The sequence below is a fragment of the Bufo gargarizans genome, chromosome 2, assembly GCF_014858855.1.
Source record: "Bufo gargarizans isolate SCDJY-AF-19 chromosome 2, ASM1485885v1, whole genome shotgun sequence".
Taxonomy (NCBI): domain Eukaryota; kingdom Metazoa; phylum Chordata; class Amphibia; order Anura; family Bufonidae; genus Bufo; species Bufo gargarizans.
The window spans coordinates 629,953,599-629,975,811 of NC_058081.1; the positions used below are offsets into that span (position 1 = coordinate 629,953,599).

General features: G+C 42.0%; 1 protein-coding gene across 1 annotated transcript; it reads right to left on the minus strand.

Moving 5' to 3' along the window:
• Positions 1–7,320: 7,320 nt before the first annotated feature.
• On the minus strand, positions 7,321–8,757 carry HES3 (hes family bHLH transcription factor 3). The gene is made up of 4 exons (XM_044277601.1): positions 8,713–8,757; positions 8,520–8,615; positions 8,317–8,398; positions 7,321–7,733 (listed from the first exon to the last, which is right to left on the minus strand). The coding sequence occupies exons 1-4, from the start codon at positions 8,755–8,757 to the stop codon at positions 7,321–7,323; spliced, it is 636 nt and encodes a 211-aa protein (XP_044133536.1).
• Between the last annotated feature and the right edge of the window lie 13,456 nt (positions 8,758–22,213).

A 22,213-nucleotide genomic window follows, 5' to 3' on the forward strand; every position in this document is an offset into this window, starting at 1 on the left:
TCATGCTGAGGAACCATCATTATAACTGCCTCTACTACCCCCACAGAGGTAATTCTGCACCTTCCCCAGGATCATGAATGCTTAGCTAACTAGTAATAAAAAGCCCAATCTAATACCACAGAATAGGCAGCCAGATCTGCCATGCAGGGCTCAGGGAAAGCTGAGTTACAGAGACTGGAGGGTGATCTTCTCACTTGGCTTCCCCACCGAATAGAATTTTATAAATTAATAGAAAATATATTTTTGTGACCTAAATATTATTTATTTATTGGGGGGGGGGGGGGGGGGGGGGGGTTGCTCTTCACCAGTTTTCAGTAAGCTGGTTCCACCTGATGAAGTTGTCCTGTTTGTTGCTGAGGAGACACTTCAGTTATTATTCTCTAGTATTGTCTCCTCAAGAAAATACGGATTTCTCAATGTATTTGCCCTTTAACTTTTTTGTCTAGGAAAAATGTCTTTACAAAAGCCTTGTTAGTTAAGGGTCCACAAAGACCCCATTGTGTGTAACTCACTGCCCTGCACCTAGTGACTCCACTGTTATGTTAATGGGGCTCAGCTTCCTCCCACTTTTCGGACTTTCTGTCCATGAGACTGATCTTGGGTTAACAATCGCTAGTTTTGGTTGATTCCCCCCATAGTCCTGGTTGTCCCCTCCTGTGACTGGATGAGAGCCAGAACCTTCATATAGATCTGCAGCTGTATGGGACTCAGCCTTAACTGTGCATAGATTGCAAGCTCTTTGTCATGGTGGGAAGATGACATCTCCCGAAGCCCCTTCTCATAGTGAATAGCGGGGGGCGTAGCAGCAATTCTCCTCGCCCTAAGGTGCCCGAAAATCCCAGGGATTTGCCATAAAAACTTCATTTTCTCCACAGATACACAAGAGTGATTCATACTTGTCAAAAATACACGAATTCTTCCAGAAAGTATACGTTTGAGACAAAGTCAAAAGAAGACTTCACCACTGATGAGAGAGTCAGTGTAATGGGAATGGATGAGCGAGCATAGGATAGATAGATATAGATAGATAGATAGATAGATAGATAGATAGATAGATAGATAGATAGATATGAATAGATAGATTGATATATATGTATATATATATATACATATATATCACTCTATCTATTCATATCTATATATCTATCTATCTCTAATATATATATATAGATAATACATAAATATAGATAGATACATTATTGAAAAATACATGATAGATGGATGGATAGATAAATAAATAGATAGATAGATATGAATAGATAGATAATATACATATAGTTTGATATTTATATAATAGATAGATTGATATATATATGTGTATATATAATAAATAAAGATAGATAGATACATTATTGATAAATACATGATAGATGAATGGATAGATTGATAAATAGATAGATATGAATAGATATATAGATAGATAACATATATATAAAGTTTGATAGATATTAGAGATAGATGGATGGATGGATAGATAGATTTGAATAGATATAGATAGATAGATAGATAGATTTGAATAGATAGATAGATAGATAATCCCCTCCCAGGACCTTCTCCCCACTCCCACGCCCTCTGTAGGCAGCTCTGCTGTGTATACCCTGTACCTCTGTGGAGTGCTCCTGGCCTTTGTCATGCTAACCCTGGTGAAGTGCTCCAGTGGCAGGACAGATGTTTACCTCCTGCAGCAGACAATGGCCCCGGCCTCATGTATGACAATGAAGCTGGAGCCTTTGTCCCCATTCAGACCTCTTCTTCCAGAGCTGCACCACAAAGAGAAAGCCTCTACTAACAATGTAGCAGATAAAACTACTTTCCCTTTTATTATGTCCATGGAGAGGTTGAGTAACACAATGTGATGTTAATAAGCCCCCAGTCCCCCTCTTCAGCTCCTCACATCAAATGCACAGCTTAGGGCTCAGCCATTGTCCCCAAACCAAACCCAGGGCCCTTAAACAACTCTATAGTCAACTCTATAGAAATCCTCTGCTGTCTGTTTGATCTGAGATTACATTGCTGAAAATGGACGCGTGCCCTTTAGATCCCTTTACCTTATAGATTTCTTCCATATTTGATCGCCCCCTTCACATTGATATCATGGATGCTGCAGGTTAGTGCATAGCAGAGCCGAGGTAGTGCCAGTTATTAGAGCCGTGGGGGGACTCCCATATTCTCGCTCCAGGCAGGATTTTCAGGCTTTTTTTCCTGATAAATGAAAGTTTTCAGTCCACAGTAATCCTGGGAGTTCCATAAAGAAGACCCCTGTGGGTAATGGATGGAGAGGGGCAGGGGGGAGCAGCTGTTACTTCATCTGTTTTGATACATTTAGAGACTTGATATTTTGTATTTAATTTGTTGAAAAAATAGTTTCACATTTTAAATGGTTTTAAAAATAAACATTAACTTTCTAAATGACCAACTTTCCTATTAATATTCTCGCTATATTCCTACTAGTAGTTCTAGTAGTATTAACGTTATTCTACTAGTAGCAGTATTATTACCTGGTTAGTAGAGGTAGGATTAGTATACCCGCAGTGTGCCACCTATTACCAACAACAGAAGTATTATCTTTATGAATAGAAGTATGGTTAGATTATTATTATTATTATTAGGTTAATATACTACTTGGTATGATTAATACGCTGCTAGTATTATAAGGGATACTGTTACATTATTACTAGTACTAGTAGTAGCACTATTATAGGCAGAACTATTACAACCTTTCCCAGTAAAGGTAGGGTTAGTAAACCACTAGTATGGTTAGTAATAGTAGTATTGTCTTGTCATTATCACAGTTACTACTCCTATTATTACTAGAAACAGTGCTAGAGTTAAGGCTAAAATACTACCACTATTATTATTAGTAGCAGTAGGATTAGTACTATTAGCACTGTTATTTGTAGCAGAAAGATTAGGTGTAGGATAATAGTATTATTGCCATTATAAACACCAGAAATAGTGATGGTAGTACTAGTAGGGTGAGGGTTAGGATAGCATTATTATTTAGTAGTAGTGCTGCCGGTGGTAGTAGTAGTGGTAATGATAGTACTAATAGAATGAGGGTCACTATACTTCTATTATCATTAGTAATTGTAGTAGTGATGTTAGTGCTAGTAGGGTGAGGGTTAGGATGCTACTATTATTTTCAATATTATTTGTAGTAGTGAAGGCAGTACTAGTGAGGTGAAGGTTAGGATACTTCTATTATCATTATTATTATTAGTAATGTAGTAGTGTTGGGGTGAGGGTTAGTATGCTATTATTATTATCATCATTATTATTATCATCAGTAAAAGTAGTAGTGATGTAGAGATGTAGTACTAATGAGGTAAAGGGTAAGATACGTCTATTATTATCATTATTATAGTAGTAGTGATGGTAGTACTAGTAGGGTAAGGGTGAGGATACTACTATTGTTATTGCTGTCCTTGTTATACTGGTATCCTATTACATTCATTATTTTCTATTATCTTTTCCATTATTCGGTATTTTTTATTTTTTTTGCATTACTCCAGTTATTACTCCTTGTGGTCTTTGAGGCATGTCCCTGTATAACCCCCCAGGGCAGGCATTTGGCGGTGAGTATGAGAGGTGTCTGCGGACCCCCCATAGCATCTAAGTGTACTGCTCCCGACCACCAGGATCGGTAGGTGAAGCAGAATAATGTTTAGATGGCCCTCTCTGTCCTGGGGCTCTGGGACATGCTGCAGGCTATGTGCAGGACCGTGGAGAATTGTAAATTTGCTGAGACAAGCTGATTACTGGCAGAAGCTGTGCTCCTGGAGAGACCGTGAAACCGGAGCAGCCCCATGCAGAGGCCGCAGGCGGCGCCCTCCCTGCGACCACAACCTCCGCACTAATGGGACATGTCACAAATTTTCCACTAGTTAATGTCAGAATGGACTGAAGCCAGAAACTGAGACGAGGAGAGACCTGCCCATTATTTATGGCACTGAGAGAGGACAAGAGAGGAGGGTACGTCAGGGAGTCCCAGAAAATCTATTATCTATCTCATATCTATCTATCTATCTATCCATCTATCTATCTATCCCATATCTCTCTATCTAGCAGCATGTTCTATATTCTGCGTTTTTCACGCAGCCCTGGCCCCATAGGCTGAGTTCACACGGGCGAGATTTCCGCGTGGGTGCAATGCAGTAGGTGAACGCATTGCACCTGCACTGAATCCTGACCCATTCATTTCAATGGGGCTGTGCACATGAGCATTTTTTTTCACGCATCACTTCTGCAATGCTTTAAAATCGCAGCATGTTCTATATTCTGCGTTTTTAACGCAGCCCTGGCTCCATAGAAGTGAATGGGGCTGCGTTAATAACGCATTGCATCTGCAAGCAAGTGCGGATGCAATGCGTTTTTCACTGATGGTTGCTAGGAGATGTTGTTTGTAAACCTTCAGTTTTTTATCACGCGCGTGAAAAACGCATCAAAACGCATTGCACCCGCGCGGAAAAAACTGAACAACTAAACGCAACCGCAGACAAAACTGACTGAACTTGCTTGCAAAATGGTGCGAGTTTAACTGAACGCACCCTGAACGCATCCGGACCAAATCTGTCACGCTCGTGTGAACTCAGCCTTAGGCCTCTTTCACACGACAGTATGTCCATTTCAGTGTTTTGCGGTCCGTTTTTCACGGATCCGTTGTTCCGTTTTTTGCTTCCGTTGTTCCGTTCCGTTTTTCCGTATGGCAAATACAGTATACAGTAATTTCATATTAAAAATTGGGCTGGGCATAACATTTTCAATAGATGGTTCCGCAAAAAACGGAACGGATACGGAAGACATACGGATGCATTTCCGTATGCATTCCGTTTTTTTTGCGGACCCATAGACTTTAATGGAGCCACGGAACGTGATTTGCGGCCAAATATAGGACATGTTCTATCTTTAAACGGAACGGAAAAACGGAAATACGGAAACGGAATGCACACGGAGTACATTCCGTTTTTTTTGCGGAACCATTGAAATGAATGGTTCCGTATACGGACCGTATACGGACCGCAAAAAACGGCCCGCAAAACGGAAAAAAAAAACGGTCGTGTGAAAGAGGCCTTAAACAATCAGGATTTTCCTCTCTTGTGATGAGTAATTGAGCGCCGCCCATCTCAAAACAATACAGTAAATTCAGGAGGCACTCACAGGGTTCAGGAGGCACTCACAGGGTTCAGGAGGCACTCACAGGATTCAGGAGGCACTCACAGGGTTCATGAGACACTCACAGGGTTCAGGAGGCACTCACAGGGTTCAGGAGGCACTCACAGGATTCAGGAGGCACTCACAGGGTTCAGGAGGCACTCACAGGATTCAGGAGGCACTCACAGGGTTCAGGAGGCACTCACAGGATTCAGGAGACACTCACAGGATTCAGGAGGCACTCACAGGATTCAGGAGGCACTCACAGGATTCAGGAGGCACTCACAGGGTTCAGGAGGCACTCACAGGATTCAGGAGGCACTCACAGGATTCAGGAGGCACTCACAGTGTTCAGGAGGCACTCACAGGGTTCAGGAGGCACTCACAGGGTTCAGGAGACACTCACAGGATTCGGGAGGCACTCACAGGATTCAGGAGGCACTCACAGGATTCAGGAGGGACTCCCAGGGTTTAAGAGGCACTCACAGGATTCAGGAGGCACTCAGAGGTTTCAGGAGGAACTCACAGGGTTAAGAAGGCACTCACAGGATTCAGGAGGCACTCACAGGATTCAGGAGGCACTCACAGGGTTTAAGAGGCACTCACAGGATTCAGGAGGCACTCAGAGGTTTCAGGAGGAACTCACAGGGTTCAGGAGGCACTCACGGGATTCAGGAGGCACTCACATCGCTCCGGAGACCCTGGCAGGGTTCAGGAGGCACTCACAGGGCTCAGGAGGCACTTGCAGGGTACAGGAGGCACTCACAGGGCTCAGGAGGCACTCAGAGGATTCAGAAGGCACTCACATCGCTCCGGAGACCCTGGCAGGGTTCAGGAGGCACTCACAGGGCTCAGGAGGCACTCAGAGGATTCAGAAGGCACTCACATCGCTCCGGAGACCCTGGCAGGGTTCAGGAGGCACTCACAGAGCTCAGGAGGCACTCAGAGGATTCAGGTGGCACTCACAGGAAACACTCACAAGAGGCACTCACAGGGTTCAGGGGACACTCAGAGGATTCAGAAAGCACTCACAGGATTCAGGAGGCACTCACAGGGTTCAGGAGGCACTCACAGTGTTCAGGAGGCACTCACAGGGTTCAGGAGACACTCACAGGGCTCAGGAGGCACTCACAAAGCTCAGGAGGCACTCACAGGGTTCAGGACCAGATGAATCTTAACAATGCACAAGTTGGAAGACTCTTTACTTTTCTTTTCATTGCCATTACTTTTGATAACAGGCCATTGTTATAAGTTGTTTTTTTTTTACTAGTGCTATTGACATAATATTAAAGCTTATCATTGATATGACCACTAGGGGCGCTATTTCAAGAACATTTGTTAGCTGCTGGTAAGGAATGGTAATATTACCTTTCATTTTGCACTGAAGGAATAAAACAGACCTTCTGCTGGTATGGCATCTGTGAGTATGTAAGTGCATGTATAACATAATGTACACATACTAGCTATAGTGCACAATAATACAAACCATGTTGCATGCATGCTACCAGGTAAGGGACCTGCAAAACATCATAGTGTCTTTGTACCAGACAACACATAAACCAGTGGACCTTCAAGGGATTGTCCATTTTTGGAAAATACAATTTTAGGGCATTTTGAGTTAAAGTGGAGGTCTCTTATTTGTAAACAGATCAGCTACAATAATTGTCTGAGGAGTATCCCTGCACCCCACAAATAGTCCATTGATTGTAATGGGGCTGTATAATACCGTACCATGTAATAGCTCTGAAGGAAGATACTTCCCCATGTTCCCCCATAGAATACTTTTGATTACCGGTGATCACTGTCCAAATTCAGGTCCATTTGACCAGGGTTGGCTATGCCAATCTACTACTTAAATGGACATAGTGACAATAGGGAAATGGGGTTCTCTAACCCAGTCGCTTTATAATTTCGCCATAACAATGACACACACACCCAAATCCTTACGTTATTTTAAAATACATGACCAAACCTTTTTGATTTATACATTTCAGCATTTATTTGACACCATATATACAATTAGCAGTTTAAAAATAGAGCTATTCATATAATATACATAGAATATCCAATCTCACTGAGCTATGGCTGGCATACACCAGATTACAAATATTCTTATAAAGAACAGAAGGATTTGCCTCCAGAGGAGTGGGCTCTATGGGTCTGGAGGGATCACCAGGGTCTCCACACATTCTGCACTGGACATCTGCTGCCACTGGGGTTCAGAATAACAGGACTATGGGTTATGGACAGTGCTGGCTGCTCAGTGCTGCCTGGGAGAGGTGATGGCTCAAGACATGGGGACTTGACTTTTTTGGGCTGATGACTCCATAACCTTGTGTATGCCACATTTGCAGGGGTCTTCTGGTGGGAGATGAATCTAGTAGGAGAGGCAGAGTTGGAAATGTGGTTGCTGTCCTTGGTGCTGAAACAAGTCATCTGCAAGACCAGGGGCTGGTCCTTCACCAGGGAGAGTTGTCCCATGTGTCCACCACACTCCTCAGACTTTAGCAGGAACTGGCTCACACTGCTCAGACAGTTTCTGAATCCAGCTTGATATTCTGAACTGAAGACTGGAGAACCTGCTGGATAAGGACATCACTGGTCAACTTCAATGTTTAAAAGTAGGGGCGGTTGTAGCTAGATCCAAAGATTAGGTGATAGATAGATAGATAGATAGATAGATAGATAGATAGATAGATAGGAGATAGATAGATAGATAAATAGATAGATTAGATAGATTGATAATAGATTAGATAGATATGATACATAGACAGAAAATAGGATAGATAGATAATATATCGGATAGATATGAGATAGATAGATAGATATAGAATAGATAGATAGATAGATAGATTAGATAGATTGATAATAGATTAGATAGATATGATACATAGACAGAAAATAGGATAGATAGATAATATATCGGATAGATATGAGATAGATAGATAGATATAGAATAGATAGATAGATAGATAGATTAGATAGATTGATAATAGATTAGATAGATATGATACATAGACAGAAAATAGGATAGATAGATAATATATCGGATAGATATGAGATAGATAGATATAGAATAGATAGAAAGATAGATAGATAGATATTAGATAGACAGATATTAGATAGAACTTAAAGCACCCCACATTAAGATAGGGCCCCATTTACCTTGTATAGAGTTCTGCAGGGTTTTCAGGTATTTCACAGTAAGTTCTAGAATGTCTGCTTTTTCTAACTTGCGTTTTCTAATCTGCAATGGATAAAAACATGATATTTAACACAAACAGTTCTGCCTGCCATATACAATATATACCATCTATATATCATCTATATTGGAGCATTTCTCAAATAACAGAAAACTGATGACTTACATTCTGGGAGTAATTCTTTTCCAAAAGGGTTTTGAGCTGTTCCAGGGACACATTGATCCTGGCTCTTCTCTTTTTCTCCATCAATGGTTTGGAGACCTGGAAGATAACAGAGACATTAGCGGTGGTCACATGTACTATAATACCAGTCATACCAGCTGGAGGGGAGGCTACCATATACTGGGATGGTACTGACCTTCCTGAGGCTGCTGTGCTCCCTGGACTCGGGATGGGTCACCATGGTGGAGATTGTTGACTGTTATCTTGGAAGACAAGATGTAAGTGTGATGGTGCCTCTGAAGGAATCCCCATTTATACACTCCAGTCATTTACATCTGAATAGGACACTTGACCCATGGCCTCTGGCCATCAAAAGACAAAAGACTCACTCCAATGTCCAATCAACCATGAACCCTTTCACAGCTCAATAATTGAAGGAACATTAGTTTCATAGAGCCTGATTTACAAAGGAGATTCCGCTCTGCTGTTCTCAACAGACATATATAAGGATAGATAGATAGATAGATAGATATATAGACAGACAGATATATATGAGATAGATAGATATGGGATAGATAGATATGAGATAGATAGATAGATAGACAGATAGATATGAGATAGATAGATATTGGATAGATAGATATATGTGATAGTTAGATATAGATAAATATGGGATAGATAGAGAGATAGATAGATAGGTAAGGGATAGATAGATAGATAATAGATAGATAGATAGATAGATAGATAGATAGATATGTGTGATAGATATAGATAAATATGATAGATAGATATGAGATAGATAGATCGATAGGAGATGAGACAGATTGATCAATAGATAATATTCTACAAAATATTCAGACATAGAGCATGAGACCCCCTGTTCATATGAACATCAGTGTGGCAGCCCCCACAGGGCATGTTCTCCAGCAGGAGACCCCCACAGTGCACTAGGGATATGGTCATTCATCCCTTTCTCCACTGGTTTCACGCTCCATCCTGATCTACAGCTCCTCTCCATGCTCAGGGTGCTGGATAATAATAGCAATTTTCTGCTCCCTGTAGAACGGAAGTAAAAGATGATCTTATGTTCCGCTTCTGATTGAGACATAAGAAACATACGGTGCAGTTATTACCCCCTCACCCTCCACAGGTTCCTCCAACAGCTGCCCCTCCACCAAGTCACTGGTCTGAAGTCTGTACAGAGCAGAGGAGCTGTGTGCACACTGTAAGGATCTATCTATCTATCTATCTATCTATCTATTTATCTATGTACCTATCTATCTCATATCTATCTATCTATCTATCTCATATCTATCTATTTATCTCATATCTATCTATCTCATATCTATCTATCTATCTATCTCATATCTATCTATTTATCTCATATCTATCTATCTATCTATCTATCTATTTATCTATGTACCTATTTAGCTCATATCTATCTATCTATCTATCTCATATCTATCTATTTATCTCATATCTATCTATCTATCTATCTATTTATCTATGTACCTATTTAGCTCATATCTATCTATCTATCTATCTATCTATCTATCTAATCAAATCAGCTTTATTGGCAGGACTAAACACATGTTAGCATTGCTAAAGCAGGTGGGAAATAATTGGGTAGGGTTGGGGGGTGGGGATAAAGGAGTCCATGGTATATCAGGCTCCTCTCAGTCTATGGCAGGCTGTAATATATTGTGCTGCTGTGGCCGCTGTGTTCTCCTCTTTCCCAGCAGTATGGAGAGTCTCTCTTTATCCTCCATGGAGGTGAAGTCTGGGCAGAGATCAGACAGTCTCCTGAAGTGAGTCTCCCTTACTGCTGAGTATTTGGGACACCACAGCAGGAAATGAGCCTCATCCTCTATCTATCTATCTATCTATCTATCTATCTATCTATCTATCTCATATCTATCTATCTATCTATCTATCTATCTATCTATCTCATATCTATCTATCTATCTATCTCATATCTATCTATCTATCTATCTATCTATCTATCTATCTCATATCTATCTATCTCATATCTATCTATCTCATATCTATCTATCTATCTATCTATCTCATATCTATCTATCTATCTATCTCATATCTATCTATCTCATATCTATCTATCTCATATCTATCTATCTATCTATCTCATATCTATCTATCTATCTATCTATCTATCTATCTATCTCATGTCTATCTATCTCATATCTATCTATCTATCTCATATCTATCTATCTATCTATCTCATATCTATCTATCTCATATCTATCTATCTCATATCTATCTATCTATCTATCTCATATCTATCTATCTATCTATCTATCTATCTATCTCATGTCTATCTATCTCATATCTATCTATCTATCTATCTATCTCATATCTATCTATCTATCTATCTATCTATCGATCTTATATCTATCTATCTATCTATCTCATATCTATCTATCTATCTATCTATCTATCTCATATCTATCTATCTATCTATCTATCTCATATCTATCTATCTCATATCTATCTATCTATCTATCGATCTCATATCTATCTATCTATCTCATATCTATCTATCTATCTATCTATCTATCTATCTATCTATCTATCTATCTATCTCATCTATCTATCTATCTATCTATCTATCTCCTATCTATCTATCTAATCAAATCAAATCTAATTAGCAGGACTAAACACATTTTAGCATTGCCAAAGCAAGTGGGAAATAATTGGGTAGGGTTGGGGAGTGGGGACACGTCCAGGGTGGGGATAAAGGAGTCCATGGTATATCAGGCTCCTCTCAGTCTATAGCAGGCGGTAATATATTGTGCTGCTGTGTCCACTGTATTCTCCTCTTTCCCAGCAGTATGGAGAGTCTCTCTTTATCCTCCATGGAGGTGAAGTCTGGGCAGAGATCAGACAGTCTCCTCAAATGAGTCTCCCTCACTGCTGAGTATTTGGGGCACCGCAGCAGGAAATAAGTCTCATCCTCTATCTATCTATCTATCTATCTATCTATCTATCTCATATCTATCTATCTATCTATCTATCTATCATCTATCTATCAATCTATCTATCAATCTATCTCATATCTATCTATCTATCTATCTCTCCATCTATCTATCTATCTATCTCATATCTATCTATCTATCTATCTATCTATCTATCTATCTAATCTGCCTGTCTATCCTATCAATCTATCTATCATGAATAATTTATGTAATACAGTATGTGTCAGTTTTTCCCTATACAGGGCTGACATGTTGGATGTTTGCAGGGCAGTCCATCTGCTGTCAGTGTCCGCTCAGCTGTATTCTTCTTCTAGGAGAGTGTGGAGAATCAGGGAGAATAGGACGGAGCCTGGAAGAGGGGCAGGAATTCTCTTCTCTTCTCTGTACTCTCACAATTTCACAATTCCTGAGGGGCATTCACTAGGAGATGGGGATATTCTTGTAATCGATGTGAAAAGGCTGTTTTATGTAATTTTTTATGTTTTTGCTTCAGTTTTTTAGTCCATTTAGGGGAAAAAAATATAAAACCCATGTTATATTCACCATTCACAGTCACCATGATGTTTATTCCATTTTCCATTTTCACTAAGGCCTCTTGCACACAAACGTATTTTCTTTCCGTGTCCATTCCAGTTTTTTTGCGGACCATATGCGGAAACATTCATTACAATGGGTCTGCAAAAAAAACTGAAGTTACTCCGTGTGCATTCCGTTTCCGTATGTCCGTATTTCCGTTCCACAAAAAAATAGAACATGTCCTATTATTGTCCGCATGACGGAAAAGAATTGCACTGTTCTATTACTGGATACATACGGTCGTGTGCATTAGCCCTAACTCTCAGCTCCAAAACCCCTTCATAAACAAAGAGTGAAGGGGTGCTCCAGCCTAAAGCATTTACCAACTATCTATTGGTTAGGTGAATGTTTGGTAGGTCTCCAGCTGCTGAGACCCCCACCAGTTGCCAGAATGAGGGTCCCATCTCCACTATTTTAATGGAGTGGCGGTCAAGCATGGGGCTGTCAGCAGAAGCCGAGCAGAAGGGTTGGACCCCCCCAATCTAGTAGTTATCACCTGTCCAGTGGATTGGTTATAATTTGTTATTATCGGCATACCCATTTAACAACCAAGATAATTTGTGTCTTGAGGACCTGCAATGGTGATGCACAGTAGTATGAGTTGGACCCTGCAATTATGTGACGTCTTGTCACTATGGACAGCAAAATATACTAAAAATAACAGTGTACTCTAGAAATATTACAGGAGGTTTTCCTGGCCAAAAATGCCAGAATTGTTCAAAGTGCTTAACAAACATGTCAGGAACAAGCTTTGTCCGCTGTGTTTAGGCCCATTTATTTTACTTTTGATAGGTGCCTATACACAAAGGAAGGGGTTGTGCCATAGGATAGGGAATAACTAATTGATCAGTGGGGTCTGACTGCTGTGTCCTCCAATGATCCCAAGAACGGGGTCCTCTTCCCCTGATTTATTAGCGCAGCAGGTAGGGCATGCCCCCTGCCGCTCCATTCATTCTCTATGGGACTGCTGGGGATAGACAAGTACCACGCTCGGCTATTTCTGGTGTTCTCCTAGAGAATGAACGGAGAAGCAAGGCGCATGCTCATCCTGCCACTCCATTAGATCAGGGAAATGGGATAATTGGGGGTGCCGGTGGTTGTAATCCTACCAACGTTCTCAGGGGTGCACCTAGCCTTTCTGCTGCCTGAGGTGAAAACTGAAACGGCACCCCCCCCTATGCCAATATCTTAACCTAACCCCTTTGCCACAATGAAAGCGCTCATTGCCCTTGGCCCTTCCGCTGCCCCCTTCTTGCCCCCAACCTGGTGCTGCCTGAGGCGATCGCCTCACCTGGCCTCATTGGTGGCGCACACCTGACTGTTCTGACAGATCAGAAGAACGGAACAATAAACTGTTACAGAACCTGCCCTTATTTTTATATTTTTAACCCTTGTTTAACATTTCCACAGAAAGCTCCTTTAAATTTAGAAGACATGAGTAAATCTGCCTCATTGTTTGTCCTGATGGAACAGTCCTGAATTTAGGACCATAGAAGGTTTACTTCCACATTTCCCCGCCATAGCAGAGTTAGCCTCCTGCATATGTCCTACTCGAGGCCTTTGTGGCCAGCAGTTAATAGGTGTAATTCAGCAGTACAATAAGCCAGCACCTCTATGCATTAGAACAGTGCGGTGTGCAACACAAGAGCCTCAAATTAACAAATTAGCAGAGCTGTAGAAGTAATTTGTCATTTAATGATGGTCTGGCTGTGCCTGCAGGGGGAATATCACCAGTCTGCCACCGGTCATTTGCAGTTAAAAGGAACAAAACAAGACTGGACATTATGGCAGGATCCAATGCCCCATGCAGAATATTGCCCCATAAACTGAGCATTGCTGGCATATGTCCTCCCTATATTCTGCTGTATATAGACTGTATGCATAGCCCTGTCCTATTAAGGGTTCGTTCATAGAAAGTTTCAGCGGGGGTCCTTGCTCCCTCTTTGAAAATAGGACTTTTATATTTACAGCCTATACATAATAGAAATCTGAGATAAACAAAAAGTCTGACATTACACAGAAGTGTGAGGAATGCACAACATCCTAAATATATGTTCTTATATTCTCATTCCAGAGCCCCATTTTAGGGTCCACATTAAGGTCACCATCTGCATTACTGAACTGAACTTAGATCTCCATCGAATCCCATAGAACCCTAAGGGGATCTAGAATGCAGGATGGCCCTAGATGAATAATATACAATAGAAGAATGCTGCCATATTACACCCTTCTGAAGCTACCCTAACACAGTCTGGGACATCTTTATGCATATGTTGCATAGCTGAGACATTTTCTGAGACAAAAAACAATATCCATATAAGGCCTCTTGCACACGAACGTCGCAATGCACGGGCACCAACCGTGGGCCAGCCGCATGCGGATCGCGACCCTATTCACTTAAATGGGATCCGCGATCCTTCCGTTCCGCAAAAAAATAGGACAAGTTCTATCTTTTTGTGGAACGGAAGCACGGAACACCACAGAAGCACTCTGTAGTGCTTCCATTCTGTACCGCATCTCCGGATTTGCGGACTTATTCAAGTGACTGGGTCCGCATCCGTGACGCGGAATGCACACGGCCGGTGTCCCATGTATTGTGGACCTGCCATATGCTGGTCGTGTGCAAGAGGCCCAAGACTGATATAGATGATAGATACATATATATATATATGGAGAGAGAGAGAGAGATCCAGACAGATAACTAGATACAGATGATATATAAATAGATAGGTATAAATAAATAAATAAATAAATATATCTCTAGCCCTATAAAGAGCTTTCCCCCTTTCTGCCCCAGGCTTCAATCCAAAATAATTACTACTTTCCCTTTTATTGTGGATCCTGATCTCAGCCCCTGCCCTACCTGCTGTGTGCCCCCTGGCAGGATGACACCAGACTGTGGAAATTGCAGGAACACCCCCAGCCTTTTGAAAGGCTCAAGGCTCTTGCTGTAATCACTTTCTACTGCACTCTTCTCTCCGGGGCACCACAAGTCCTAGAAGTGCAAACTTCTGGGGAAGCACAAATTACAGCAGGCACCACTTTAGGTCTCCTCACATCTCAGTAGATGGCTCCATTCTATTTGTTGCACCATAAGTCCCAGCAGTATTTGTAGTAGCAGAGCCTCCTCTCTACCTACCAGGATTTTCTTCCTTCTTGGGCACCACAACGATCAGCAGAACCCCCTGTTTTGTTAGGGGTACTTGAAGTCCCAGCAGTATTACCTCTCCTGCTTAGGGCACTGCAGGCACAGTAAATGGATTTCTCCCTGGGTTAGCACAGGTTCTACAAGGTATCCTGTGGAGCACCACAAGTCTCAGCAAAACAGAATGTCCAAAGGTCTTAGAAGAATAACCAGTCCTGTCTAGGTACCAGAACCTGTCCTACCAGGGGCACAACTTCTTGGCAGAATGACATTTACTTCTGGAACACTACAAGTCTCAGCATAATAACCTGTCTTGATTAGGGTAGTATAACCTATCCTGCCTGGGGCATCCCATGTATCGGCAGAACAATTTGCCCTGTCCAAGGCAGTATAACTGTCAGTAGCATGTCCATTCCTGTCTGTAGAACTACAAGTCTCAGCAGAATGTCCTACCTGAAGCATTATAACTCCCAGCAGCAAGACTACTCCTATCTGAAGTACTAAAACTCCTACCAGAATCGACAGCTGCTGCTTTATAACAGACTGACCTCACTTGTCTGGAGCACCACAAGACCCAGCCAGCAGACCAGCACCCACAGGTACAGGAGCATAGACACGCGTCTGCACCCTGCACCTTCCTGGATCCTTCCTCATCCCCGGAGAATTTCTATAGACTTGTAAAAGTTGTTTAAAGTTTTGTGACTTGGAAGAAGAACAAAGACTTTGTAGGAAAACTGTACTGGAGTGAATGGTAAATGGAGACAAATGCATAGAAACAGGACGGCCAGTCTGAATAGGTCCTGAGAGGGAGCTGGGCTACTGATAGGATTACTGGGCATTGTGTGCACTCAGGACAATGGGGCTTGTGGCACTTGGGGAGCCCACACTTTTGTCCCTATACACATGACATCTGACACTTGGCTACTCTGAATTGCTAAGCATCTGCCATGCATAACTAACCCAATAAGCAACAAGAGGGGGGATTAACTGTATTTTGGAGGGAAATGTGAGGAATATAGAGAAATGATAGAGAGAGAGCAAAACTGGTTGAGAGGCATGAATGTGTATTCAGTGTAATGGGGGCATTAAAGCTATGGAGCTAATTAGAGTCTAATTAGAACATGTTAATTAATTCATGCCAAACCACCACAGAGCCCATATTTAACAGGTGAATGTTCCCTATGGATCACATAAGAAGAATTTCCATGTAACAGCATCACATGTAAAAATAAATAAATAAATACATTATAAACAAATATAAATAAACAAATACATTATACAGTAAACAAAAGTATTAATTTTTTTCTGAGAAAAAATCAGTTAGGTCACTATTAGATATCCCAATGATGTTGTAATCAAGCTAACCATAGGCTCCTCTATGGCAAATGTGTCTTATAAAACAATAATGCCTTAGGCCGCTTGCACACGGCTGTTGTGTGCCCGTGGAAAGATCACGGACGTTGGCCGTGCATTGGGGACCGCAAATTGTCCCCAATGCATAAAACGGACCCACAACGGCCGTGTGCAAGAGGCCTATGGGCTCATTCACACGAACATGTAAAGCCTGTGCCTGTGCTGTGTACCACAAATTGCGGTCCGCAATGCACGGGCACCGTCCGTGAGGCAGGCGCATGGGGATCGCAGACCCATTCCATTCACTTGAATGGGTCCGCGATCCTTACGTTCCGCAAAAAGATAGAGCAAGTTCTATCTTTTTGCGGTGCGGAAGCACGGAATGGAACCCCAGAAAGCACTCCGTAGTGTTCCGTTCCATTCTTCTGTTCCGCATCTCCGGATTTGCGGACCCATTGAAATGAACAAGGATAGTACTGTTCTATTAGGGGCCAGCTGTTCCGTTCTGCAAAATATGGAATTTTCCCTTTTTTTTGCAGACCTTAAAATACATACGGTCGTGTGCATGAAGCCATAAGGGAAAGATCTGCACCTATTCCGTATTTAGAGTCGCACCCGGTTTTGGCTCACAATGGCCTCATGCACATGGCCGTTGTTTTGGTCCGCATCCGAGCCGCAGTTTTGGCGGCTTGGATGCCGACCCATTCAGTTCAATGGGGCGCAAAATATGCTGTCCGCATCTGTTGCTCAGTTCTGTGGTCCGCAAAAAAAATATAACATGTCCTATTCTTGTCCGCGCTTTGTGGACAAGAATAGGCATTTATATTAAAGGCTGTCCATGCCGTTCCACAAAATTGCGGAACGCACACGGATGCCATCAGTGTTTTGCGGATCCATGGTTTGCGGACCGTAAAACACACAACGGCCGTGTGCATGAGGCCAATCACTTATGGAAATCACTGACCAAACACTGACGTGTGAATGAGGTATAAGTCCTCCCTATATCTTTCCATTAGGCACGACCACAGGGTGCGGTCATGTCGCAGTCATGATGCAGTTACTTTCCAACTGCAGCATCTCATTTTCCAGTAGAAGTCAACAGGGAAATAATTTTCTGAGACAGACATGACAGTTTCCAAGTGGCTGCTGGGTCATCAGTCTTGGAAAACCTTTTTAATGCTAAAGAACCATGAAAATTCACAACAGTTCAAACAGTCCATAAACGATTGCAGGCAAAAAGAGCACCCTAAACGCATGATTATACCTGCGTTCCCTAACCGCAGCATGACCACAACTACGAAGTATGTACCCTTAGGCTAAATGCACACGATCAGGATTGCGTGCGGATTTGCGTGCGGAAAATACGCACCGTAGGTCATGTACATTGTATTCTATGAAAATTTGAAATTCTCAATGCACACGATGCCGTTTTTTTCCGTGCAGATTCTTAAATTGAAATTTAAAAATCCGCAGCATGTCAATTTATTTTATTTTTCCTGACTGGATTTTCTCCATTCACTTAGTAAAATCCGCATGCAAATCCGCACCAATTGATGCGGATTGACCGCACGGATTTGCACGCGAACGCCTGTGGATTTCAGGGCGAAATCCTGAACGTGTGCATGTACCCATAAGATTTTATTTTCAAGTTCATAGGAAAGTTGGATGAGAATTCTTTTGGGAAGGATTAGGATATTTTTATGTGCAGTTTCTTCAGCTTGGATTTTGGTTTGGAGTTACTGAAAATGCTTGGAAGTCATAAAAAAAGGCATCAAAACAACATAAAAAATTTAACAAAAACTGTCGGAATAAATAAAGTGCATTCCGTATCAGTTTTTTTTTAGCACACAAAACTCAATGGGGGGACATTTATCAATAATGGTGCAATATGCGGCACTTTAAAAATGTGACTTTTTTAAATATAACCTTATTTCTTTTGATTTGAGACATTTTAATGCCAATAGCGCGAAAATACAACTTTTTTAACAGAAATGCGCCATTTCAGCTTGCTAGATCGCACTTGTGACATTTGAAGCATATTTGCGACATTTCCTGTGGTAAATTGCTACTTTTGTCTCAGACTTGGGATGTTTTTGTTATTGTTTTGGTTTTGTTGAATGTCGAATTACTGACAAAAACCCTGTTGTTTTGCTCATTTATATTAAATAAATCCATCTTGTTTTAATACTTACCTATCACTTGTTCCTACGACAAGTTGTTTTTCTTTTTTATAAATGCGACTTTTTGACAAAAAGTCGCCTCTTTCTGCCATAAATGCGACTTTTTACACAAAACACCACCACATAGCTGGCTTCATTGTCCGCCACAATTTGAGCCATTTCTGCCCTCAAGAGGATGATAAAAGAGGCGTAATATGCACCAATTTGATGCATTCTTTATGGTGAAAATTATGGAGAAAACTGTTGTTATATTTGGTACAAATCAAAATGCCATTATATTTGGCGCATTTTACGCCATAATTCTGGTGCAATATGCTTAGTAAATGTCCCCCAATGTGAACATATTTATTTATTTATTTATTTACATTAGTTATTGTCACCCTTTCAGCTTGTTACATCATAAGATATCAGCTGTGATCAGAAGGATTTGATCAGTAATGTCCATAAGGTGGGGGGAATATAAGCGGTGGTGCAATGTCTGCCAGAACAGTGGTGACGCAGTGTCTCTCTACCCCATAAAGGAAGGGGGTGCAATAGAGGGGAACTCTTTTATATCTTCTAATATAATGCCTGCTTCCAGTGTATCAGTGGCGCCCAGACAGTTGATTTAGGCCGAGAGCTGGACACAACTGATACATGTCTTTTGTCTGTACACAGGTCCAGCATCTATACACTAATAGCGCTAGACAGAAACACATAACATGCAGTGTTTTATGGCCATCTATCTGTATTTTGACATGTTCCAACATAAGTGATGTGCCTAACGTATGGGATAGGCTCTGGTTTCAGTTACTCTCTGGCATTTTCTGCTTCATGCTGGAGGGGAAGTGAATTGGATTGCTGAATATATGTAAAGGGGCCCTGTGGAGGTTGCACAAATGCTAAAATAAAACTGTTATATTTGGGCAATTTTATGTGTTTGGATTATTCTGACCTAAAATGCACCATAAACTGAAGCACTTGCTGTGCGCAATATCTTTTATATGTTTTAGACACCTTTCAAAAGTACCTTGACATGAACCTCTCAAGCAAAGTGAACCATCTCACTAGCGCCACCTTTTGGAAGTGGCTCCCTAGGAGTCCAAATCTGACTTCTTAGCAAAGCCTTTGAATGTGACAAGGGGAAATGCCAAGCCGAATGTCCATCTGTGGACAGTATTTGCACCCAAGGATCGCAGTGGGATTGCAGTGTAGCAGTGCTAGCATAGAAAGGAATTGGGTTGCAGAGTCACTCGCATGTTTGCCGCAACTCCAGCATTGCAAGAAATACAGCAGTGTTGGATTTTTTTGCAATTCTGGGGTTGCAGTTGTATATTGTCTGGGGTAGAAAGCTAAAGGGGTTTTCCGAGATTTTGATACTGATGACCCATCCAATCCGGTGCTCCTGTGAGCGCTGCGGCCTTCTTACAGCTGACCAAGCACAACACCGTACATTGTATAGCGGCCATGCTTGGTATTGTGCTCATTCGCATTCACTTTAATCACTGTGCCCGGTAAGCTGTAAGAAGGCCGCAGCACTCACAGGACAGCTGGTGCCTTCTCAAACAGCTGATCAGGGGGGACCTGGGTGTCGGACCCCCATTGATCAGATACTGATTACCTTTCTTGAGGATAGGTCATCAGTAGGGATGACCAAATCGACTTCGTATGAAACATCCAAAGTCAATTCGCATAAAACTTTGTTTCAATACTGTACGGAGCAAGCGCTCCGTACAGTATTAGAATGTATTGGCTCCGATGAGCCGAAGCTATTACGTCGAGAAGTCTTGCGAGACTTTGCGTAATAACTTCATAGATTGATATCTACTGTAAAAAAACATTTCCCAAACTCGGGAATATTTTACTCTGGGGGGCCTAACACATCCACACATCACATGGACAGCTCAGTGATTTCAATGGCATTTCAACGGATCCGTGCTGCAGCTAGAGCACGCTTGCCCCAGGACTACCGCTCCGGCCCCATTGACTGTAATGGGGGCGGGCCGGAGTTCCAGCGGCAGCACGGCAGTGCATGCCGAGAGGCGGCCGGAATAAAACTACGACATGTAGTTTTATTCCGTCCGCCTCTCGTCATGCGCTGCCGTGCTGCCGCCGGAACTCCGGCCTGCCCCCATTACAGTCAATGGGGCCGGAGCGGTAGTCCGGGGGCACTAGCGGCAGCACGGATCCGACAGGCTGTTCACCCGCCGAAACAGCCTGCCAGAGGTCCTGGCCGCTAGTGTGAAAGTAGCCTGAACTAAATAACCGATTCAATGTCATGCAGGGATCAGCAACCTTCAGCACTCCAGCTGCTGTGAAACTACAACGCCCAGCATGCTCACTTAGTCAGCTGTTCTAGTAACTTCTATAGAAGTAAAAGGAGGATTCTGGGAGTTGTAGTTTCAGAACAGCTGAATGCTGGAGGTTGAAGGTCCCTGATGTAGTGAACAGAGAGGAAAATAAACATAAAATGAAAAAAAACATAGAAATGTAAAATGTATTCACTGAACTGTTCTATATATTTATTCTTGCTTAAACATGCAGTTTAGTCTGAGTTCAGATCTGGGGTGGAGGCTCAGTTAGGGGCCTATATCAGAGGTTCCCTCAAAGGTATTAGACAAAATAGTCCTTCATGAAGGACTATTTTGTCTTGTACAAACTCCCTAAAAAACTCACAATACTTTCTTCCTACAGTGGGGACCCCCACCCATCATCAGTGGGCAACAAGTACCCCACATGGGTGACATGACCAGCACGGGGAACCATAGGTGTTCCACTCAATCATGTCAACACCCAAGGGAATAACATGGGCCACACCACATGTGTGAGAACCATTCTATGTGGGAAGAAGCCATACAATCTACAGTGAGACCCCTGATATATTTAAAGACTATGTACACCTTTGGGGGCAATTTTTTTAATTATTGCCTTGCACTTATTTTGAGCTAAAAATCCTTTTTTAAATTGGTCTTCATTACAAATATAGAACTTTTTTTGTGTACAGAGCTGAGATGCTGTAGTAGCAGGTTGTGGATTTTCTGCCTTTTCCGTCAGTTGGGGAGTGGACGGCTCCTTATCTCTGCTCTCTGACATTATAATAACTCATCATAGCTCAGTCCTTACCTTACTGATAAGAATGTGGCTTAAATAAGTGTCTATGACCTCTCAGTAGTTTAGAGAGAAGGGTTATTAGATGACCGGCACAAAGTGAAAGTACCAGTCAGAGCTAGAAAAACTGTTAACCCTTTGTGACAGAACGGCTCAATATTTTTAAGTAAAGTGCAATCATAAGAAATATTGCCCCCGAAGGTGTACATTAAGTCAGTGTGGCGACTTGGTACTTTTTAGGTAGATCCACAGCACCATGCTGAGATTGGGCAATACAACGCCTGCGTAGCACATCAATATGGGCGCCAAGTTTCATGATTGTTCAGAAGCAGATGCCCATATTTAGATGAACCTTGTAAGTGT